A 25,806-nucleotide genomic window follows, 5' to 3' on the forward strand; every position below is an offset into this window, starting at 1 on the left:
AACATATTTGCTCGCCAAACCCGCCATCCGGCCTCGGCTGACACACTTGTGCTATTTCTGTGACATATTCAAATGCGGGCCCCCTCAGCTGGTTCTCCCATGGGTTTAATTAACCTGGCCTTGCCTCTGACGCTCCCACAGTGAAGACATTAAAACGATCTTGAAAACACCCTTCAACCAAGCCACCCACCCCCCACCCCACCCAACACACACAATTCTACAAGGCACTGTACACGATTCATCTTTTTTTTTTTTTCCTGTGTAGGAATGGCATGTTACACCCCTCTTTTCTTTTATTATTGTCTTGCTCCATTCTTTTCTTGTATAGCTCTCATTAAGAGAGATTTCCTGTGAGTGCGACTTTGATCACCAGCTCCAAATGCAAAATTTCTATCCCTTCCCCTTTTAATTCATTCCAACACAATCAACTTAGTGTCGTTTTTCTCTTCCATCTTTATACATTTATCTCACCCCAACTTTTTTTAAACTTTCCAACTATTTTCCTTTTTTTTTTTTTTTTTCGCAAATTCATGCAGGAGATGCTCCTGATTAGGCAGAGAAGGTCAGGGTCAGTGGTTGACTTTAGGGCCAATCGATGATTTGTGAGCTTGTGTTGTTTGTGTCCCAAGACCTCTCTGTTTCACTTCTCGGCTCCTTTTGTTTCGTATCAGTGCGTGCCACTTGGGTGGGAAGGTGGGTAGACAGTAGAAAGAACAGTCGGAGCACAAACTATGAATTTCTCCACAATTAGTCCTTGCAGATTTCGTCAGCCAGCTGTGTAGAGATAAGAAAACAGCCGCCAGTGATTTCCCTCACTTCACTGACACAGTTTCAAACCCCAGCTATTGCTGCCAATACATCAGTCTGCTTTGATTTTGCAGGCACAGACACTTGGCACTGACTTAAATAACAAGGTACTTGTGACATACAGCCAAGTGTGTTTTTGACCCATGTATAATGCAACATGTTTACTGTTTTCATTGTGTCTATCCTCTGTGATCCACAGAGATGGGGTTCGGTAAAAAAAAAAAAAAAAGATACTTACTGTTTTCACTGTGGTGTACAGAAATCTCAACACAGTCTTAGTTTTTCAGTCTAATGGTAATTATTTCAACTCCATGGTACCCTATTTGGCTTCTTGATACATCTATGTATAATGTTCTTTAATATTAGATCAGATGGCACCTTGAAAGGAATAAAGGAATCTGACTGTCCTGATGCACATATGCTATGTATACAACCTCATTGATCTTCACTTGAACAAGTCCCTTATCCTCCTCTACAGTGCTCCAGACATGAAACGGCAGCAGATTATGGGAGGATGCGGCCCGCCGTGGGAAGCTAGGGAGCAGATAAAAAGGCTGGCCACTCAAGGGAATAAAGCTATGTTTTGATGCTGTGTGATAGAGACATAGGGCAAGAAGTAGGGGAATGTTACAGTACCTATCTACAGTATGTAAACTGTATATATCCTTTCTGGGTTTTGCTCCCTCCCTTTCACTTGTCTTATCCATCATAACCAAGCTCTTCTTGAACTTTTATTGTTCTTTGACACTCTCACTCTCTCCATCCCTGTGGAGTGTCCTAAGCCTTGCTCATGGCAGCTGTCTCTCTAAAGCCATGGCCTGAGCTCTTAGGGAGAAAGAGAAGAGAAAAGGAGAATGAGAGAGAGGCTGATCTGGTCTTTAATCCACACGTTCTTAAAGTAAAGGTGGAAAGCGGCAGTCCTCCACATTACCTCAGAAAGAAGCGACCCTTCGGTGTGACTACCTGATCCCTCTGAGTCTCTTATGATTAATCTAGGATATTGTCACAAAGGATGTACAGAAAGTGGCTCCTAAATAATACAGTCTGTCATAGTCATACTTGGGAGCTCTTTACGCATCTGTCAGGATTTCCTACTGTGAAATATACCAGTCTCAGAAGCACAGGATTTTTTTTTTCTTCTAGAAACTCCAATTTCATCTGTCCATGGGACCATTTTGTTATGTGCATTCAGGGTTGAAACAAACTACTCAAACAGTATTTGTCCTATCTTTTGCAAAACAGACAGCCATTCTTTGTTTTCTGCGCCAGCATATATAATAACACGGTAGTCTTGGGTATAGAGCTCCTCAAAGCACCTCTCCACCTTGACTAACTTTTTCCAAGCGCTCATTAGTGGACTCGCTGAAGTTTGGAGGGTATGAAGCAGGCTGGCAGATTACCCCCTGTGAAGTAGCACACCTCAGGTAATCACACTGATGAATTCACGCATCCCCACTCATCCACCCCTTGTTCCTTTTTCCATTTCCCTTTACTCACTTTCTCCTTTTCTTCCACAGTGGCGGGTCGGTGCAAGAATTGCCAAACAACAAAGTGTTTGTTTGCATAATATTAGCACTGCATGCTCGCACACAGTGGCAGGGGTCTGACTGCAGGACTGACTGGAGGCTTCCCGCGAACACAGGTGGAGCAGGGCGAGCATCACTGGGACCAATTAGAGCAGAGCACAGGTACATTAGCATGTTTGAGTGGAGTGGGATGGTGTGAGGATTGGTGGACCTTATGAAGCACACACGAACACATGATCACAGCCTGGCGTGTGTTGGTTGTGTGTCTCTCATGACATAACAGGCATATGTGTGACAAATGACCCTTGATCTGCTCTGAGAGGCAGGCTTTTTTTTTTTTTTTTCCTGCCCGCGCCTGCACACACCTTCCTAAAAGAAATAAATGCATCTTTCCTAAGATGCAAGTTGTTAAGGGCTTTATTTATGATGAGATATAAACACACACATTTGCACTTAAACAGGAGGATTCTTGACCAGATGCTGGAGCAACCTTTCTGCTCTCATTCAGGAGCTTTAGTTTAAGGTCTTGTGATTTATTTTTTTGGGCACTGCAGACAGCTTATGATCATAGGTGAAGCCTGGAGTGCAGGACTTTTGTTTGACCTTAAAAGAGGGTCAGATGACAGATTAACTTTTTAGTGAACCATGGAAGGGAAGTGGGGCCTTGCTTTTTTTTGTTTTCAGCTGTGAAAAAGGAGACTATGTCAACTGCTAGGAGTATCACTGGAAAACATCTAGCTGATGATGTCAGCTTGGTAAAGCTCGGTGAGGGAGCATTTTCTGAGATTGCCCGCCTTCTCGCTCACTTTGGAGGAGGAAGTTGAAATCTGCCAGAGATCGCTATAGTAGTCCAAAAAAATAAAAATCTCCTTAAGCCGATACAATTTCTCAATACCTTCAACCATCCATTGTACGTACTGCAGAATCACTACATGAATTGATCTTAGGAATGTATATATTTACACAAGGCTGAATATTATCCTGAAGAGCAAGGAAAAATGCACCTTTCATCCGTTTAACTTCTTGTTAAAGATCCTTTACATTTAGCTGGAGTAAGATCCAGTTCAGTAATCTCTATGCTTTTGGTAAATGACATATTTCTGTTTCTGTGAGCTCTGCGTCAGATTCAGAGTCAGCACTTGAATTCCAGCCTGTGCATGATACATTAAAGTATGACTTATCAGCGATAATTTGAGTCTAGTTCCAAGTAGATGGATGTGTATTATACATTACTGGAAAAATCCTTTTGTTTTTGAAGAAAAACCTCTTGGATGTTTCCTTGTCAATGATTGAGAGATGATGAGATTATGAGCAGAACCTTAGGAAGATTAACCTCATGATGTAAATGCACAAAAAGCCTTGGCAGTTCACACAAACATTCAACTGGTAGAGTCAAAGTTCTGTGGGTAACAATCAGCCTCTCCGAATTATAGAGAGAAGTTTGGGGGTAAAAAAGAAAAAGAAAAAAGGGAAAAGCCCCACAACCTAAAACAATCACCTCATCTATCAAAGTTAGTTGTTCTGTCAGCAAGTGGAACTGGAACACGGGCATTTATTGATTATTTCATTGCTGACAGAAGCAACAGGATGAATGCAGAGATATACAGGAGAAGTCTTTGTGCTCAGAATGAGCCACATTTAACAAAATTCATTGGATTAGAGTTCTTTTTTGGCAGAGCAACTATCATAAACACATGGCCTCAGCAGCTTGCAAGTTTTTTAGAGTAAAGAGGAGGAATATCCTTGACTGGCTAAGTCAAACACACAGTTCAGCTAAGTTCCTGCAGACCAGGCTGAAAGCAAAGTTACCCAAAAACTGAAGAACTGAGAGCAGCTGCAGTAAAGGCCTGACCACGTATGATGAAAGAAATTCTGGTGATTTGTGGTGGGGGGAATTATATGATTTGGGGCTGCCTTTTTACATTTAGGCCTGAAACATCGAACGTTGGTGAGACAGACAATTAAAGGAAACACTGAAGCTGGCTGTGTGCAGCTGAAGCTTGGGTCCGGTGATGCAAGAGAATTGTGACAATGAACATGGAAGTAAATCTATAACAGAATGGCTTCAAAGGAAATCCTCCAGATGGAGTGGTCCACTCAGAGCCCAGACTTTAACATACACTGCCTTCAGAATGACATGTATTCCAGAGGCATCCATGCATTTTTGTTTTGTTTTGTTTTTCTTCTAAAGCATGTCTGTTAGGTGCTGGTCCTCACCTGCCCCCATAAGAGAATGTGTGGAGAATCTTTAAACAAAGACTGACAGCGACCCTCGTACTGTTGCACACCTAAGATGTGTTTGCAGGAAGAATGAGACCAAATAGCACTTGAAACGCCGTATCTCTTGCTATCCTCAATGCAAGAACGTCGTTTTAGTTGAGGAATGGCAACATTATAAAAGGAGCTAAACCTATACTAGCCCAACTTTTTTTTTGTCACAAGCCTGAAATGCAGTAACAGGATGTCAAAGGGATAAGAATCACGAAGGGGACGGTTCATTTTTTTTTGTTTGTTTTACATTTTCTACACGACCGTCCAAAAACATGCATGTTAGGTTGATGGTTGAAATGTATAAATTATTGAGTCTTGAGATAGGAAGAGGTTGAATTATAAAGATTTTGATATAGGCTTGACAGAAGCAAATCTTCAGTTGTAGAATTGACCATAAGAGCTTGAATAAGCGCAACTGGACTTCTTTTTTGGATCTTGAAGACGTTTCACCACCAAAAAGAAGTCCAGTTGCCCTTATTCAAGCTCTTATGATTTCCATGTCCTGGATGACTGAGAATCTTAGTCAACATATAGAATTGACCCAGACATACATAATCTATTACTTCATCCCTAAATCAAGTTTAGGTAACAAATTCTGTTCTGTGTAAGTTCTACAAGCGATTGCAGCTACAGGAAATATATGTTTTAGGATGTTTTTACTAAAGAGGATTAAACTTTTTGTCACAGTTCATGTAAGGCCTGATGAGATTTCTCAGAGTAAAGACTAAACTCTCTAATTCTTCATTCGTATTATAGGCTTGAGTCAACTGTTTTTCTTCTCAGTTTACTGTTTATGACATGTTGGTGTAGCTGATTCGTAGGGGTTGGCATACTTTTTCTTAGCTCTGTTTCAGAGAAAGATACTCATGCTGCTCAAGCTTTGTTTAATGATGGTAATCAAAAATGAGACAAGCAATCAAAGTCATAAAGTCCTTGGCAACAATCATTTATTCAACTTCAGCTCAACAGTCGCATCTGTGTGGCGAAGTTGAGATTGATTGTCTGGTGAGCTAAGACAAACGGATGCTCACCTCAGGCAACTCAAACAGATCCCTGAGCTGTGGGACCACACAGTTCATCAGAGCACAGAGATCACTGAGCAGTGTTCTGACATAATCTTGTACATTTTACTGTTTATAAAAGTCTACATTGTCTGATTTGATAGAATCCTTTAGACATACGAGTTGGGAGGCTGAGCCTCTGTTTCACACATAAGCATCGCCTTTGCTGCATCCTTTTTTACCACTAGGTGGAAGCAAAGCATCACAGTTGGTGGTTAGACTGGACTGTGGCGTAGGGTCTGTGGACAGACAAAACAATGAGGTCAGGGTTGTAACTTTATCACAAATCAATTTTATGTTTGTTTGTTTTTTTGTCTTTTTTCTTTGTTTTGTAAGAAATAAGGTAGTAACTCAAGATATTGCCATTCTTGTTATGGATCCATAGGCACTATTGTGGTGTTTGAGAGTTGAGGTTTTGCCTCTGCTGTCTCAAAAACATATTTTCTTTTCTTTTTTTAAACACCCTATTTGTTCTTATCTACTGTGATCCAGAGATGGAATGAAAGATTGCTGTGGCTGTCGATCTGTGTTCAAAAGTTCTCCACAGGGTGGCGCCACCAACATAACCAATTCCTTTCAGTTTAGCCAAGTAAATGTTCAGCTGTGGAGTATTATGGTCATATAACCTGCAGGATTAGCAGAAGAGGGTAAGTGAGATCAAATGTTAGTGAAGGAAAGCACCGTGAACAGATATGAAATATGTGGAATATAATCAGCTATCCAAATTGCTCCGTTTATAACTAATTTGTAGATGAATCTGATGAACTAATAGTTGCTGTGTGTGATATTGAAGCACTGCTGTATTGACAGCACTTCACAAAAATGGGCGGAAATATAAAATGCATGGTTGCATTATGAAAGTTAATCACGTCACAGGGTGTGGTATGCACACATGTGCTGTGTTGTTATATGCTTTCATTACACAAAGTAGAGGCTTTTTATCATTGTTTTGGTGACGCCTGCGATTCTGCATTTTACACCAAGACGTGTTCAGCTGGGAAGAAACACACCTCCCACCAGAGACGAATCAACAAAGCTTTACTATTACCTACATTCATCATTTGTTTTTCATGCCCCTCCAGTTATTTTTCAGAACCAACTTATCCTTATTCGATTGCTTTTTTCATGTTTAATGAGAAACATCTTTGAATACTTCTTTCATTAATCTTGGAATTTAGGCCTAAAGGTTCCCAGTTCGCTATTTGTTTAGTTCCACATATGAAAGAATCCTGAAATATACAGTTTTGATTTTTAATACTTTGCTGTTGCATACATGGACTGTAAAGGCTGTAATAATGGCCACATGAGAGTCTGCTCGAGTAGCCTTTAAACCAGCCATCTGATGCTGAGGGGCTACTATCATGCTGACAAATGTGTTCGGTGTGCAGGTGACTCCTTACCTTTGATTCAGACATCCCTCGCAGTAGCCCTGCAGTTTGGTGCAGACCTTTGATTGTTGGAACAAATGAATATTGGGATACCTAGTTTAGGTTTGTATCTGGGAAGCTGAGAAGAATTGTGATGGACATCTGCTTTCTTACAAAAGATGCATAACATTACGCGCCATTAGTCTTCAAAGATAGACAAACAGGTGGCATTCATAGGTGAAGCTCGTGCTTTGACGTGTGACATTCTGACTGCTACGATTTTAATAGAAAGGAACTGAGTTTGTTGGAAACTGTATTGTTTACGGTGAAGAACGTTTTGTGCTTTTATTAGCAGCCTTTTATAAAAACACAAATCTGGAAGTTGCCTACAGTTTAACAAACCTCACTCCTAAATTCCTCTATCTGTTCTTTGTATGTTCATCAAGATTAATATGAACTATGCCCATATAAAGAAAATTAAGTGAAATTATCAGCCATTACATAAATCAAACAGCTAACACAGTGTGAGTAGTGAGTGTTAAGCTAGCTAAACTGTTAGCAGAGATATCTTCTACTGGGTACATATGAACCATTTACCTTGTACGGAAAAAGTAAGAGTGAGTCATGATTGTTTATTGTTGATGGGATTTGACTCATGAACTGCTGTGAACTCTGTTTCTTTAAACATATATATATATACATATATTTTAAGTATGTAGAATCAAAACAACACAGTTTAAAATGTTATCTGCATGCAGTCTTTAGACAAATGGTGTTCCTCAGCTTTAAGATTATTGTTGAACAGAAACAATGCTCTCACCCTGTAATATACCTCACACCTGAATGAATTTTTGCACCATTATCAAGAAAGTGACAATTCTGACCTCATTGTATGCATATTATCTATCTATCTATCTATCTATCTATCTATCTATCAATCATTGGATTTACTAATTGATACAGTAGGTATTTTTGTTATGAGGGAGGACGTGGACTGATGCTATTTAAATAGAAATGTATTTGCATTTATGTATTTAAATCAAAAAGTATGTCAGAATCAGAGTCAAGTTTACTGCCAAGATATATTGCAATATAGATATACATACAGAATCTCAGAGTTGTAGTGCAAGCTGAATGCTATAAATACTATAAATGCAGATATACAACAGCAAGAAGTGGTCCCAAATAAATAGAGACTATATGTTAAAGGATAACTGCGGTATTTTCAACATTAAGCCTCTTTTCTGAGTCGTCTGCAATGTTTTAGAACCCCCCTCACCGCTTTTTTGATGTTTACTGCTGTCTGCGGTATTTGCCTAATTTTGATTCCTCTCAACCTGCTTCAGAATGGCAAGTCATATGCATGTCTTAAAAGGTCCGTAAAAGCACCATAAACGTCCGTTGTCAAAATCATCAACTCACCGGAGTGGTTACTGGTGTGCACTGGTAATCCATATCAAATTTCGTTGCGAAAAGTTGCTTCTGTCGTGTTTTATTTGACATTTTGTAAATCCCATTGAGTTCTATTGAAGACTGGATGTTCGTTGATATTACGTTGATAGCGGAAGTTTATCCACGGCTGTGAGGTGGCTAAGAAAATAGTGCGAGCATGAACGAGCTGCCAAATAAAACACGACAGAAGCAACTTTTCGCAACGAAATTTGATATGGATTACCAGCGCACACCAGTAACCACTCCGGTGAGTTGATGATTTTGACAACGGACGTTTATGGTGCTTTTACGGACCTTTTAAGACATGCATATGACTTGCCATTCTGAAGCAGGTTGAGAAGAATCAAAATTAGGCAAATACCGGAGACAGCAGTAAACATCAAAAAAGCGGTGAGGGGGGTTCGAAAACATTGCAGACGACTCAGAAAAGAGGCTTAATGTTGAAAATACCGCAGTTATCCTTTAACATATAGTCTCTATTTATTTGGGACCACTTCTTGCTGTTGTATATCTGCATTTATAGTATTTATAGCATTCAGCTTGCACTACAACTCTGAGATTCTGTATGTATATCTATATTGCAATATATCTTGGCAGTAAACTTGACTCTGATTCTGACATACTTTTTGATTTAAATACATAAATGCAAATACATTTCTATTTAAATAGCATCAGTCCACGTCCTCCCTCATAACAAAAATACCTACTGTATCAATTAGTAAATCCAATGATAGATAGATAGATAGATAGATAGATAGATAGATAGATAGATAGATAATATGCATACGATGAGGTCAGAATTGTCACTTTCTTGATAATGGTGCAAAAAAAGAAGTAAATTTGCAGCAGTGTATGTGATTGTTTAAGTCTTCCTTATGTGGATGAGATGCACTTTTGCTATGTCAGTACTGTCCTCTATTAGTATCCCTGTCTTGGCTCTTTTTACGCACTTATGCGATCCTTAAAGACCGATTATAAAATTCCGGTTTATCACTCAGCTCAATACCCCTTTATGCTCTTCGTTTTAGTTCAAAGTCGTTCTTTTTCCACCTGATCCTATGTGTATACTTCATTGCGAAGGAGGTTAATTATAAATTGTGTCTTTTATTGGAGTGTTGCCATATAGACTATTTGAATGGAAGAGTCGGACGTCCAGTCACGTTTTGTAAGTCGCTGTCCAGGGTGCTGAAGATGAGGCGGGCGGGGACGTTAAAGTTGCTCTCTCTTTACAAGTCTATCGGCCTCAACAGAGGGACAAGCACCTGAAACACCCTCAGTCACCACCTGGGATGGCAGAAATGCGTTGTCGCTCCAGAATGTGTAGTATTACATGTTGGTCCACAGCGGATAACGTAGCTCGTTCACAGTAAAGGCTCGGAAACTATACAATTAGTGGCACACATTTTCAAGGAATACATTTTTTTTTAAACGTGACATGGCAACGTTCTCCTTTGCAAACTGTAACATGCCAACGTTTTGCATTAGATGACACTGTCGTTTAAAAAACGATAAGGACGGTGGGGGGACTTTTCACGCGGGAGAACCAGGATCGAGCCAAGTCCGACCTCAAACTGTCCAGAGACGTCACCCTTTCCAACGTCGCAAGTGGTTAGGGTTGGGCGTAAAAATACAGTTGTGTGTAGATATAATACACGAGTGGTAAGAGGTTGGCAACCCATCGCATGAACGCTACCCTACAAGACAACTTTTAAAGTAACATGGTAGGCTACTCTCACACAATATCTTGTGTAGCATATAATTAAAGATAGTTTCAGTACCCCCATCCCCCCAAATCCTTCTTTTAAACAAGATCAGATTAGAATTACGTATTCTCTGAGAGCACACAGTTCATCCCTGGTGACGAGGCGGCCGCTTTAAAATGAGCAGGCTCCGACGTCAGCACCGCTTAGGACATGTGGGTTTGCCATCCAATAGTCTGATCGGGGCTTTCTTTACTCAGCCTCCCTCTCACAGGAGATCCCTCTGGAGAAGACGAGCGTAGACTGGGGTTTGTGAAGGCTGCAAGACCGTCACTAGATTCGGTTGGGCCGAGATTTCCACCTCACATCCGAGCATCAGTTCATATTCCCGGCTAAAAGCATCGTGTAGCAATCATGTCTGTGGCGGGACTGAAGAAGCAATTCCACAAAGCTACTCAGGTAAGAGGACGTGATGTCCTGTGCACCAGGTCTCATTAGATGGTTCCTCTTAACGGCCACACTGTTAACGCGCACGGTAGCGCAGTTTGGTGACACTATATTTACCCTTGTTTGCAATTAAGGTTAATTCGTGCGTGGCCTAATATAAGCGCACTCATCCGTGGTTGTGCTCCATCTGCTACCTACAGATAGCCAGCGCTGTCCCTATACTGAGATCTGCTCCCCTGAAATGACTGGCGTTGGTGCAGCACTGCACCAACAGAATAATTCATTACTCACGTTTCAGTCTGCAGCCTCTGTGTTAGTTTACTCTGCTTGTTAAAGGCATGACGGGGGTGAACGCGGAATCAGTGCCACGATTTGCGTGGGCGTCTGGGAGGCAGATGGCACATCAATGTGATGATGGGGGATTTCGGGGATGTCATTTCCTCTCGGTACCCTTCAGATGACATTCCGCACAGAAAACCACCCGAGCAGCAGCTCGTGGCAGCCGCTCACACTTGTAATGCGCAAGTTGTCGCCCCGGACGAAGGCGGTTTAAATCAGTGTAACTTCCAGCCAACCACAGCGGGAATTCCGACGCGTACAACGTTATGCAATCATTAAATGCGCCTTGACGGAAATCCGCTACTGCCAGCATCGGCACACCATGACCTCCGCGCCCTCTAAACACACTTAGCGCCTGTTATATACATGGTGTGGGATACAAGAGATAAATTCAATCACATCTTCTTCCTCTACTTCTGATTCCTCTGATATTATCTTATATGTTTACCTAAGCTATCTAGCCTAAGCTTCCCTAAACCATCCCACCTAATTTTGGTAGCTCATCGTAGCCTCTTTAGATATTTTCTTTGACCATATTAAAATGCTAAGTCTATAGGTTTAACCAGCTATTGACCTGTCAGAGTGGTTGTAATTTATCAAAAGCCCTCCCCAGTAGGACCTTTATGGACAGAGGCAATGACCGATATATGTGCTTGCAGCTCATCGCCATCTCCATGCTTTTGAATGACTTATTTCCAGTGCTAGCTGGGAGGACAAGGGTCTTGGGGAGTTTGTGGGGATGAGTCACAGTAACACTAACAGTCGCTTTCAGGCCCCACACAAGCGAGGCACCTGAAGGCTGAGTCACAAAGATATGCCTCCGGCTCCCTCCTAGTTCAACAAATCCCCTGTAGTTACCAATCTGCATTATTCTTCATGAGCAGCTGTCACTGAGATGGAGGGAGATGCTGATTTGATATGGATTACACTAATATCATGAGTACTGAAGGACTGTGCATGTACATTTTAAATTCTCCAAATTGTGTTGTGGACCTGAATCTGTAAGAACAAAGTAGAAATATGTGAGAACTGGAGCCATTTACACCATTACCAACAGCGGTCTTAAGTCGAGGATTATGTTTTTAGTCAATCTATGGCCTCATTATTCATTTATGATACTGCAACATTGACATTTGTGCAGCTCACGTGCAAGATTCCATCCCAGCAGCTTTTGCAGATCAAAGCTTAAACTGTATAACATACCTGAGTAAGTTCCATCATGTTGAGGTATCTATCAAAAATTTAAATGATTGTAAACATTTCTGATTTGCTGTCATCTCATTTCTATATCCTATTTTAATCAAATGTTCATTTTTGTCAGATTGGGTAAAGCCCATACGAGGCATTAGATGGCTGCACAGATGTGTTCATTCTGTGCCAATAGAGTTCTCCTCTCTGTCTCTGCAAACGATCCTCCACAGCTTCAAATGTATTTGCGCGTTTGTTTGTGAAAGAGAGAGGAGAGGGCGCATGAGAGCATTTATATTTTTTATTTCAGTAAACATGCAATCAGTTAGGTGGCTCTGAGGGTGCAAGCATAAAGAGCTGTTGTTGAGTGTGGAAACATGCAGGGAATGTAAAATTTGTAGATTTTTCACAGCTCTGTCTTCTTCGCAGTCTTATTCCCTGTGTGGTTATTTCAGCCCTAGGCTCTTGGTGAGTTGCCTCTGTGGTCTCCTGCCGTCTGCTCCTCAACATTACACACCCTCCAACTCACACACTGCCTTCCTCCCCAGACTCCCAGTGGCAGAAGGCTCCCTTCAACCTCTCAGTTTTCATGCCTTGTAATCCAAGCCCAGACTTATCTGCAATCTGGTTACTTGCTCAAAGATATAGCCACTCATGTTGTCCAACCACTCTTTAGGAAGACTCCCTCTATGAGTCAAGGAGGGGGGAGGATCAAGAGATTAAGGGTTTGGACCAGGGCTTTAAGATAATAACATATGGGTTTGGGGGAGTGCATGTCTATATAGAACAAGCAGTGTAGTTGTTTTTGTCCAATGTCTTTGTCAAGACTTGAGAGGAATTGTGGATAAAAGGACTTTTCTTATGTTCAGTTGGTTGTTTAAGGTGTTTTTAAGGTAAAAATGCTCACAAAAAGAAGAGCTGAAAACTCTGTGGTAGCAGTTTCTTGTAATGTAAGGCTTTTATGTTTTTTCTCTGTTTTAAATGATTTAAAACAGAATATCCTTGGATTTTAACATGGCGTCACTTTTGACCACTCAAATCTACTATTTGGCCTGAAGATGAATCAGTAATTAGTACATGTGATGGAAATTAAATCAATTTACAGCAGTGTAAATTTGGGGATAAGTAAAAGATTTATTTATTGATCATGTCATTTCAACAGCTGGTGGATGAATATAGTCTTCCCAGGAAACATTTCTTTAAATACTTACAAATTAGAAGCTTCATTAGCTTCATAAGAACTTACAAATTTAGAAGTAAGACTTATGTAGAACCACCATTATCTTTAATTGAACGATTTACAGGACAGGGGCCAATTATCAAAGTTATATAACATACTTTTAGATGGTTCGAGCGAAAGCTCCCATTCTTATTTGTCCGCTTGGAGGAATGATCTACAGCGAGATATATCCACAGAGGAATGGGAGAAGGCTTGTCTTCTGGCCCAAACCCAGAGTATTAACACAAGAGGCACACTACTACAATACAAATGGCTCTTTAGAACTTACATTACTCCTGTTAAGCTAAATCATTTTAATCCCAACATTCCAGACAATAAGTGTAACATAGAAAGGGGCACTTTGTTGCATTCTATATGGGAATGTAGGAAGCTCCAGGAATTTTGGAAAGATACATTTTGTTTGATTTCAAGATTAACGGAATGTACAATCCCAGTTGAACCTAGACAAAGTCTATTGCATATATATCCTAAGGTCTTTGTGGCAAATGCAAAGAAAAGAAAGCTCATAGATTTTTGTTTGTTACAAGTCAAGAGAGTAATAGCCTTAAAGTGGAAAGATGTTCAGAGTCTTAACCCCACCCAGTGGTTTAAAGAGATGTCCTCACACCTAGCTTTGGAAAAGATAACATACATTCTAAGAGGTAAAGTTGAGGAATTAAATGACATGTGCACACCCTTTTTTCATTTTATGGACAATCTGCCTAATGATTCTTATGAACAAAGATCAGATGACAGTTGATTGCTGTTTATTTTAATGTCTTTTTTTCTCTTTGATTTATTTTCTTTCTTTATTTTAATATATATTATTATTATTATGTATTACATGTATTCACATATTTTTATTTATATTATTACTTTTGCTGAGGACCTTGTTGGGGGGGAGTTAGGGTTGTTGTTATACATGTTTGTATGTCGGTCATTTAAAATGAGAAAATCAAGCACGTTTCTTTGCTCCAACACACCTGATTCAAATAAAATGATTGAGTTCTGCACAAGCCTGTTATTGACCTATTACTTTTAACCAGGGAAATATCTAACGAACGCAGGGCAGTGGCCCCAAGGGCCGTAGTTATGGGACACCTATTGAAAGTATCAAATAACTGATCCATATCGACTGTTTTAGCACTCTGTTACAAAATCACATGGCAATCAATAAAAACAGTTGTATATGTAGACAGGAATAGATTTCATATCCAAACATGCTGCACTGACTTCATAGTCCAGTGTGTCTCTAATTAGTCGTGCGCTGTGTTTGGTATCAGCTATTTGAGTGATAGAAAATCCTCATTCGACTGGAGGGAGCCTTGCAGCATTTCTTCATTACGGACTCTATGGACATTGCTGAGGGGAAACTGCTCATAAAAATCCCAGTGCCATGAAGTTACTGGGATTTTATAGGATTCTCACTCACAACCTCAATTTCACCTTCCCTCACAGATCACAGTAATTTATGTCACACGTCCAGAATCCCGCTTGAAGGAAGCTCAGTGTGCGTATTAATAACTGGGGCCATTTTTTTTTTTTTTAAAGGCAAGAAGCACCGAGCACCAGGGATTACGTGCTGAGGCTTCACCAGGAATTGCTTTTTTAGAATTTATTTATTAATTTGCCCGGCACTCCGTCAGTAATTCTCACTTTGGGTCATGCAACAAAGTGATGTAACTGAGCCCACAGTCTGCTAAATTAGAAATCCTGGAAACGGTCTGTTTTGGATGTAAAAACCACAAGCATTTTGCATGCATTTGTGCTTCTTTTTTTCTTTTTTTACTCTGAGCTAAGAAACTGTGTTTTTGTGCGTCATATTTTCAAAGGTGATCGTGTCTGCTTTCTCCATCCCAAGTCAGCTTTACTTCACAGTCAAATGAGTCATGCCTAAAGCAGATGCTACTTTCCCGATGACTTTGTGAGTCGGGTCCCGCAGCAGATAGTGTGCGCGTATAAATGTGATGAACATGCTCACGTGGTGAAGCTCCTTATTCCAGACTGTCCACCGATGGTTCAGTGGACAGCATAAAGCTACAGAGAGCACATTTTTTTTTCTGAACAGATGAGCTTGCGCTGCAAGTAGGGGGACGAAAACCTGTGAAAGTGTGCCAGAGTGAGCAAGGGAGGGAGGAAAAATGAAGAGTCTCTGTAGGTTTTTGCTCTTGCAACTTCTCCAGATAAAATGTTTTCTTTTTTCTTGGCAGTGTGAGAAAGAAGCTAAAAAAAGGTTTTCACAAGATAAGCCTCTACGTGCATAGCATGTTGATTTCAGCTCACTCTTAGGGCTCATGGTTGTGTTTTAATGTCAGGTTAGCCAGTGGTGTTTTCTCCACTTTAAATGCCATCTTTTAAAAGCCAAACTCATGTATATGGTATGTCTTCTTGACTATGTAAATGTTATGGCGCATTTATCAGTGCATTATGTCTAGTTATGTTTTCAGCGACATTCTTGGTCACAGATCATCACCAAATGGCTCAAACTATATACCACACCGTCTATAGTATTTGTCAAAGTGATGAATTGAGTGTGACAGCTCCACCAAGTCAGGATATAAAAGTAACATTAGGTTTATTTAAACTACTTGTGATACGTCAGACACATATTCACAGAGAGCACAGTTTGAAATCAACCCGGGACGCTTTTTCACTGGAATATCCAGTGATCCAGTTAACCGTGCCTCCTGTTATCCTTCAGAAATGATCTCTTCACTTGTTTTAATTTGGCTCGGGGAAAACCACAGGAGAACGCTATAAAATGAAGCCAAGACACTGTATAAGCAGCATGAAATGTCAGCTCTGTTTTGTGTGGAACCCAAATTACCTGTCGAGACTCTGTAGCTAACTGTAGGTGTTTGTGTGACTGTGGGAGTCCATATCTATCTGTGTACTTTTAGTTGTAAGGAATCAAGAAGCAATTAGCAGGTTTGGGTGGGGTATGTCCTTGCAGTGGGTATTGCAGCTTTTATTTTCTAGTCAGTCTTGGTTTGACATGAGCTTTCCCTCGATGTGAGCTGACTGCTAATGTCGGCGCTACAGAGATGTCGCTCTGCTTTTTTTATTTTTTTTAGATCATTTCGCAGTTAATTTTGGTTTGTAGCTTTTTAACAAATAAACAGGCATTGAAGACGTTTTTTTTAAAGAACAATCCAATTGACATTACTACATTGCTTTATGGAAAAGGTGCACAGTGTGCAGGCGTGTATGTGAACATGCATAGACATTAGACCATGTGAGATGGGGGACAGCACTGGGGTCCTTTGAAGGGGTTGACGCCTGCAGGGGTTCGTGGCAGCAGATTGTGAGCGGGTGACTCATCCAGCCTGGATCTTTGCTAAGGCTACTGCAGTGCAGCGTAAAACAGATCCAGCTGGGAGATAACAGATGGGAAGGACGAAAAGAGTGGCACTTGAAAAGAAAAATAAGAGGAAAGGAGAGACAAAAGCTTACATGAGTGGGTAAGAGGTGGAAGACAGCCAGAGGCACGATTCAAAGTCAACAGGAGATGGTGTGGATCTCTCACAGGAGGACTGAGACATTTTTAGTTTAGTGAAATATGTCATTTGATACAAGTACAGTCAATGTATTTCTTTCTTCCACTCAGTAATTATCGTCAAACATGTAACTAACACCTGCTTACATTGCTTACATCACATTACCAGATTTCATTCAGTTAACTGATCCGTCTAAAGTATGTCAGATGTTTTTTTTTTTCCATATTTTTCAATAAAACGTTACCGTGAGGAGTTTCAGTTCTGTAAATCCGGGGATACATGAATTAGTATTGCTTTAATAATGTCAACATCGGATGATTTTGTATTGCATTACAATTCAGTGACCAACTTTCTTTTTACTTTTTAGACTTAGGCTGGTCAAAATAAACCATGTCAAAGGTTAGAGGTTTAGGGACACAGTTAAGGGTCTAAAGAAAGAGCTAACATTATTGTTGGATGGATACCAGAACGTAAAGTCTCAATGCACCATGTTGACCTCAACACCTCTACTTTTGAAGGCACTACATACTGTCATGGTGTGTTATGGGAGGACCCAGGTGCAAAAAATAAAGTTAAAGGATTTATTTACAAGGATAAACAAAAGGCGCAGCAAAGCTGGAGTCAAAAAAAAACTAAACTGGACATGAAACTAAGAAAATAACAAAACATACTTAAATACTTGCGGAGGGAAGTGACGGGAAAAAACCAGGGACCAGGGAAAGGAGCGTGACCATAAAGGCGAGGAATACAGACTAAGATACACATCAGTGGACAAAACAAGAAAAGACCAAGGTATAGACATAGTAAAGGACAAGGATCTGACAAGGAGTGGTGGAACAAGACAGACATATATACTGGGGAGGTGATTACTGGAGCAGGAACTGGTGGCTGATTGGTAACGGGTTGCAGGTGAGAGTGAATGGGAGCAGAGGGAAGGAAACAGACTGAGGAGAGAGAGAGAGGTGGAGGAATACAGGGGGTGAGGGAGAGCACACTAACCTGAAAATTAAACAAAGAATACACAAGGATAAATTAAACAACTAAATGCCAGCAGAACAGAACCACAATGAAACAAAGACTGATCTAATAAAATAATCACAAAGTACTGAATAAAAACACCAATTTAGTACAAAAACAAAACCAAAAAACCCAGATCCTGACACATACAGTATGCGGCACGCTTCTTCTTCGTAGACATTGTTTGTAAATTGTTGGGTAAAGAATCCTCTGTCTGTCGCGGGTTCATGACTCTGATGATAAATAAACATTATTCACACGGTTTCCCGACTCCTCCAGAAGTGCAGCAATGCAGTAAAACTGATGCTGTACTGGATGGAGTCCAGCAGAGCAGCACCTGCAGCAGTGCAACCCCCAATTCTATAATCCCCGTTTTTTGTTTTTTTCCCCTCCGTTTCATCCTTGCCTGTTTGTTACTTTTCATTTTAAAGGAAGTTTTTAGCTACCACAGTCGAGCCCTCGTTCTGAAGCATCTCTCATCAAGAGACCTTTTCCCCGATGCTTTACTGTTGTTTGCCTTTTTGTTGCAAACAATTTATCTTTCTTGGATGTTTGATCTCGGCCACTGGAGGTGGCTCCCTTCCCTTCTCCAACAGGGAAATCTTTCACCAGCTCGCAAACATGTTTAACTATAAATCAAAGCGGTAGTGACGGTTCGTATATTGGCCTGTGAGTCTAACGTCACCTCCATCACCGCACCGCCAACAAATGAATCATTTCCTGTCATCGTCTCTATGTCTAAGCCGCACGGAGCAGCTACTGCACGCCGGTTCTGGTGTGGCCACAACACACTGGAGATGTCACAAAATCCGTATATTTACTGAATCTTTTAAGGGGAGGAGGAACTTTTGGTAAAACTTGACAAAAGTGCACATGCAGTGATTAGAGTGTTGGATTGTGGAGCTGTTTTTCTGATGTCAGCTCTGGAGGTTAAAGACAGACGGACACAGCCTGCACCAGTCCAACTATCAGCATGTCCTGTGGTAAGATGCTGTTGGCACATTTATCATCAGAGCAGTGGAGAGGTAAACGCATTTGATGTCCACGTCCAGAGGAAACATGAATGAACAGTGTTTAGCCAGTGTCATATCTGAAGAATGATGCCTGGCTTCTGCAGACTCACTCTGTCTTAGAGAAAGTCCCTGGATATTTATTTCATGTTTTCCCATGGTTTCTCTCTCCTCTTCCTCTCGTTTCTCCCTCATCCTTCCTTTTTCTTAGCATCAGTATTCAGGCCATGGTTGATGTTTTATTCAAGGCTTGCATATTATACATTCTGGGCATCAACCACTGCAGAAGAGCTGAATGATTCAGTCCTAAAGAAGCAATATTATATTACAAGAACTGTTTTTAGGCATTAGGTCTGCCTTTTCAGGTATAATTAGTTGGGAAATTACCACTTTTAATTCTTTCTCTATTGAAAATATACCGTTAAGGTGAGTTGTTAAAGAGTCTGTATATTTTGCACAACATGATAGTGTGTTGGATATTTTAATAGCACAACGATTCCACGGTCAGTTTCTCCAGACTTGCCAAAAGAAAATGAGTTTCCTTCAGTCGCTGAGAATAGCACAAACATAGATAAGAGTAAATTAAACCACATCAATATCCTTCTCTTTCTCTCTCTCTCTCTCTCTCTCTCTCTCTCCCCCTCTCTCACACACACACACACATTTCTACCTCAGGGACATTCAGGTCACAGTCTGCAGTATATTCGCCTTAATACCCTTTCACATTCGTGCTTGTGATTAGCTTTTGTTTTGCTGCGGACACGATGAAGAGCTATGCTTCATAATTTGCAGATATGGATGCATTTGCAGCCCGCGCTCGGTGAGGTGGTGTGTGTTTACGATGTGTAGTGGTGCGTTTGCTCAGTGTATGAGGCCATTGTCCAAAGTGAGGTCATGAATCGCGTTCTCAGGCAAAGGATTAAAGACACAAAAAACATTATCCATCAGTAGAACCACTCAGTCATCACAGATAACGGTATACTCCAGCACTGATGGAAAAACACTTTACCAGTAGTAGAAGGTAAACATGTGCACTTCAGTTTGATTTGAAGGTACTTGTACTTGACCTGAGTATTTCCATTTTATGGCAATATTTCCACAACATTTTAGAAGGAAGGAAACGATTTGCAAACATTTTACACTCTTTATTTTATTGAAAATAATATAAAGACACGTGAAATGTTTTCCCATTCTTGCTCGATATTGGATTTCAGCTGCAGTTTGGGCTTCATTTGTCCTGTTTTTAATCTCACAATGTGCCAGATGTTATCCTGGTAACAGCACTGACCTACAGGCGAGTCATTTCAACACTCAGCCTCTTTTACTTCATAAGCTGCTGTTGTAGTTCATGCAGTTTGTGATTTGACATTGTCTTGCGAAAAAATTGCAACGTACGTTACTCCAAAGCCTTTATATATTGTTCAGTCATTTCCGGAATGTCCAGGTAACAAGCCAGAGGTCACTCTCCTCTTTAGTCTAGATGATGCAGAGGTTTCCTATTTTGGTTCATTGGACCACATGACAGTTTTCCCCTTCCTACACTGTCTTTACACCCTAAAAACTCAGCCTCTCTGGGATTCTCATCACCTTTGACCCTCTGAGCAGTTCTTCAAAAAACAAGTTTCCGCCAAAATCTCTCGGATGGTTTCATATTCGAGATGTTGGGTTACTGCTGTAGGCTCCTCAGTGAATTATTACAATTGATCCCTTTAGTGCAAGGTAAGGAAGATAGGGAATTTAAATTCAAATTTTGGGACAGAGAGAAGAAATAAAACCATTGAAAATGGGGATAAAATGTAGCAGAGATGAGAGAAGGAATTAATGGAGTCAAGTGGAGAGAGGGCAGGGCATCAGGTCCTCGGTCTGATGTCTGATCTGGCTCGTGAAGGCACAGATATGAGGGAGAGGAGGGAACAAAACATATTCACGTTATATTTATTTATCTGTTAAATCAACTTTCCAGCATCGTTCTGAGAGGACAGCCTGTATTTTAGCTTGCTGATGTTCCCTCAGTAGAAAAGCCATTTTGTTTGATCTCAACCTTGGACCCACAACATGAACTCAGTCGCCCTCATGCACAGACATGGCCCTCCCACGGGCTGCAGAGCAGAGGCTGAATGGCTTGTCAGGGATTATACTCGGATTAATCGGAGCACAGTGACTTTACATCAAATTGGAGTTGTGTGTGACTCAGAATCAGAGCGATGTTGGCGTAATCTGTGAAACGTGCTGCATGTGCATGAAGGGACCCACAGATGTACCATGTGACGGGGTTAGTGATGCAAGAATTATTTTTCTGTTCTTTTTTTGCTTCTTAATCAAGCATTTTAGTTGCTTTTATCTTAGTACTAATTTTTTCTTCCTTTTGTGGAGTCATCTGATGATATAGATCTGTTTAACTTAACCATTAACTTTTTATTTACATGCTTTATGTAAGTAGACTTTAGGGATTCTGTTTAATTATATCTAAATATACTCTACGATGTGTTTAATAATGTTTATGTAAATGTTTGCTGTGCAATTTAACAACAATTGCTGTATTGCTCTGTGTAAACATCCTCCTTCATCACCTTCAGGCCTCAGGCTTAAAGGTGAACACGGTTGGGTTTTTATTACCAGACAGACTTATTATAACAACCTCTACCCACAGAACCACTGATTAAATACCTTGATCTCAATGCAAATAAGAAACAGCCTTTTATTATTTTTGTAGGTGTGCATAGACAGGGTCATGCAATCAAGGGTTGGCTGAAAGCATAAAATAAATATTATTTTATTCATGATTGTGTACATTTTGCAGGAAGCGAGCAGTTGAATGAAAACATATGACGTGGATCTGTTTGGGTTATTTTCATGCAAGAAAAACAAGTCCGTAACGATGGTGTGTAAAATGAAAACATTTACTTTACATGTGAAAAAGGAGGTACACTTTAATTATTTCTTAGGTTTTATAATAAAACATTATCTGGTCCTTACCAAGTCATATAAAGGGCAAGTAAAGGGCTACTTCAGATGAACAAAAACCTGATATATTGCTCCCCGTTTGTAGAACCACCTTCAGCAGTAACAACTATGAGTAATTGTTGTACTGTGGGACATTATCAGTCTCTCACTGGATTGTGGAGATGTTTTGGACCACTCTTCATTACAGATCTGCTTGGGTTATTAAGGTATGCAACATTCGCTCATGCACAGCTCTCTTAAGGTCCCAGCACAGCATTTCAGTCAGGTTGAGGTCTGGACCGTTGCAACACCTTGATTTCTTTTTCAGCCATTCTGTTGTAGATTTGCTGCTGTGCCTGGGATCATTGTCCTGTTGCATGACCCAGTTTCAGCCAGTCTTTAGCTGTCAGACACGTGGCCTCACATTGGACGTTAGAATATTTTGGCAAACAGAGGAGTTCACGGTCGACTCAATGACTGCAAAGTGTTCATCAGCCCTCCACCACAAGCTGACAGCTGGTATGGGTTGTTTGTGCTGTGATATGTTGTGGGCATTTTTCACCAAACATGGTAATGTGCATCATGACCAAATGAGGGACATTGTTCCAGAGGTCTTGAGGTTTGTTCAGATGCAACTTTACAAATCTAAGCTGTCTTGCCATGTTGATTTTAGAGAAAAGAGGCTTAAAACAAAAAAAACAGCCTTTTTTCAGCCTTTTTCAAATTATAATATGTTAAGATTCAACATGATAACTGAGGCCTGTGGAGTCTGAGATGTACCTCTTGGGGGTTTTTTAAGCTCCTCGGAGCATTGCGCTGTCCGACCTTGGGGGGGAACTTGCTGAGATGTCTTAATCTGTTTTCAATGTTTTCAACATCTGAATAATCTTTCTCTCTGAAGAATTATGGGCTTATAAATGAAATTGTTTTGTAAATGGCCTTAAAACCCTTCCTAGATTGATGGGCAGCAACACTTACCTCTCTCTAAGATCATAGCTGATGCCTTTCCTTCTTGTCATTGTGTTAATACACACCTGAACGCTCCAGACCAGCAAACTGACTAAACTTCTGCTTTCATGGAGTTGCTCACACTTGCTGATGATCAATTAATGAAGTGTATTTGATTACCAGCACCTGGCTGATACCTACCCTCTTAATTCCTATTGAAGCAGTAAGGATGGGCTCAGTCTTATCACACAACCACTTCTGCACTTTGGCTTGACGCAGTGTAATTTGCCATGCGTTGTTGTTGTTCATCTGTGGTTGTATTTACCTTAATTCAAGACCTGGTAAGATACAGATAGTTTTCTTTTTAATATCCTGCTACATAAAACCTTGGAGCTATGAATTCTTTCTTACGTTACATTTTTTTTCTTTGATTGTTTCAACAGTGTGGTCACAAACTACCATTAACTGGGTTTGCATCCCTCTCGGTGGAAGAATGAAAGGAGCCACTGTCAGATTTTATTCACTAGTTCAACTCATCTTGCGCATCTTACGCATTTTCTAAAAAACACTCACAGGTTGGGTATATCTGGCCTGCAGTCCATAAATTATTGATTTGACCTACTTTCTTTGCATCAGCACAAACACAACACCGCTCTCTTCCACTCTAAAACAGCCTGAACAAAAACAAAACCTTTCAACAAAATGAATGCACAGTTTGCTTAATGCAGCAATGATGCTTTTATTGTTATCTTAACACCTTGAGATAAATTCCCAGTACGTGCTGACACTTGTTTTTTGCTCCTCAGTAGCAGTCTTTTGTTAAATGATGCTTTTATGCTGACTATAGTTTGAAAATATATAGCTGTCTATATATGTATATATCTTCCAATCTATTTATTTATTTTTGATATCGGCAACTTATGATTTCATAAGACAATAACAACTTTGATGTTTATTTCCTTATATCAAAGCTTTTGCACATAAGATGTCAGAAGAACAAACAAAAATATCAATTTGAAATATGATAGAAACAAACTATCATGTCTTGCCTTAAAAATTATGATGTTTATCGTCGCATTTATGTTGACATCCAGATTTGTGAGTGTGCGCATGTCTTTTTGTTAAATATGAAGGTTCGGCAGTTGCCATCAGTATTCTGGGTGTATCTGTGTTGTCTGTCCCCTTTCGTCACGACCTTCTTTACGGGCAGGAAATCTAATCAAACCACACCGGTGCTGAATAGCACTTAGTCAATATCAAATACACAGAATGTCTGTCTGCCGAGGCTTTTCGATTTTCTCATCTCTTATGGGGTCATTCCAGCTTCTGGTTGTCTTGTTTTTTTGTGAGTGTATAGTGTTTTGTTTTTTTTTGTTTTGTTTTTTTCAGTTGGGGATTTGTACTGTGTGATTGAATGTTTTCGTGAAAGCGTTTGGAGGGTGTAGTGCTTGTCTTTTTTTCTCTTTTATTGATTTCAGTATAACTGCAATGCTGCCTGTTTGTTCCAGGATGGATTATGTGCTGTTTCTGTTGATGACAGTTCAGCCTGGAGTTTGGAGTTAAAGACTTTTTTTTTTATTTTTTAACTTTCACCTGCGATTGATAATGAATCTTCCTTCATGGTCTGAACGAGTATTTTTGGATTCAGGGACTTTGCACAGGCTGTGTCCTCCTGATAGAAAACAACAGTGTCTTGTTTTCACCAACACTGTTTTTCTGCAGGCATGTTGTCACAGCATACACGTTCTGACACAATGTCCATTCACTTTTTTTCATTTGTTCCCTTTTATCGCACATCTTTTCTCATCACCTCTCTTTTATAACATGTCTTCAACTCTCAGTTGCTAGCATACATCTCTGCTGTGCTCTGAGGTCTCTGTTGTAGTGTAACAGTAATTTGGCTTGCAAAAATAAAAACTGCCAACATTTGCAGCTAATGTGCACACAACAACCTCACATTGGAGCAGAGTTTAGGTATTATTTATTCTCAACTATTGTTTCTATAAATGTCTCTTTTGTAAAAACGGTTGCCGACGTAGTTATATGGAAGAATAAAATAATCGCTTTCATCTATATATGCTCTCTATATATCTATATGAGCTATTCCTTTATTCACTTTCCATACGACCACATATAACTGTCCTCTTTTCCCTTAATTTAAATATTTCTCTTGATGTTTAAACGCAGTTCAACCAGTAGCACTCAGTCCTGTATCTGTTCATGATGTCTGTAAAACACGGTGTTATTTAAGTACTGTTTCCTCTGCTGATTACATTTTATGATACCAAACAGAGTTTATTGTTCAGGTGAATGGACTTGGTTTTAATAGTAAAATGTTCTTGTCACATGGGATACAGTAGCTTAACAACATAACCTTAAGTCGAAGACCATTCATTTTTGTTGAAAGATTTCAACACTAGGGAGCCAGTGACCTCCTGCTAAATGAGGGCCACGCGGTGCAGTTCGAACGCAATGGAAATATCTTGTAAGCAAGCCTTTTTGAAGGTTCGCTTTTTGAAGTGATTCTCTGTTGCTTTCATTCTTTAATGAGAGTTTTAAAGGGTGCTACTGGTGATTACAATTAAACCTCTCAGAGTTTCAAGTATTCAGGCTTCATTATAGATTGAAGGTGATTTGCTGCCTAGAAGTACAGCTTGATATGGTCTGACTGAGGGCATTTACCTGTTTGGTGAGGCTTTTGCTAAGACTTTTAAATCAGGAGCAACAATTCAACCATCATGTGGCATTGTTTATATGAGTGTGTGAGCAATATGTGTGAAAGGTCAGACACCTCCTCAGAAGGACACCCCACGGCGAGGTTCTTTCCTACACGGAAACACATGCTGGCATAATTCCTGAACCTCCCTTTTTCCCCTGAGACTCAGATAAATGACAGCTTCAAGGAAGCAGCAGATACTGTCTATAAAATGGCTGCTTTGTTTCTACCCCCACTGGACAAAGACTGAAGACTATAATCTGGATTGCATCTAATGAGTGACATAACTGGCACTAAT

The 25,806-nt window shown here is 40.2% G+C and overlaps 1 protein-coding gene and 1 long non-coding RNA gene across 5 annotated transcripts in view; one reads left to right on the forward strand and one right to left on the reverse strand.

Annotated features, from left to right (window-relative positions):
• Window positions 1-5,670: 5,670 nt before the first annotated feature.
• Window positions 5,671-8,577, reverse strand: LOC142379290 (uncharacterized). The gene is made up of 3 exons (XR_012769670.1): window positions 8,455-8,577; window positions 7,066-7,112; window positions 5,671-5,904 (listed from the first exon to the last, which is right to left on the reverse strand). It is a non-coding gene; the product is annotated as an uncharacterized LOC142379290 (long non-coding RNA).
• Window positions 8,578-8,689: 112 nt separating this feature from the next.
• sh3gl2a (SH3 domain containing GRB2 like 2a, endophilin A1) overlaps window positions 8,690-25,806 on the forward strand; it is a 38,724-nt gene continuing 21,607 nt past the window's right edge. The window contains exons 1-2 of one of the 4 annotated variants that reach the window (XM_075463074.1): window positions 8,690-8,731; window positions 10,445-10,643. In XM_075463074.1, the coding sequence (XP_075319189.1) occupies window positions 10,599-10,643 (45 nt within the window). In that variant the 5' untranslated portion in view covers window positions 8,690-8,731; window positions 10,445-10,598. The remainder of the gene's footprint in view (window positions 8,732-10,444; window positions 10,644-25,806) is intronic. The other 3 variants (XR_012769613.1, XM_075463072.1, XM_075463073.1) reach the window with 3 other exon arrangements.

This window comes from Odontesthes bonariensis, chromosome 4 (genome assembly GCF_027942865.1).
Source record: "Odontesthes bonariensis isolate fOdoBon6 chromosome 4, fOdoBon6.hap1, whole genome shotgun sequence".
NCBI lineage: Eukaryota > Metazoa > Chordata > Actinopteri > Atheriniformes > Atherinopsidae > Odontesthes > Odontesthes bonariensis.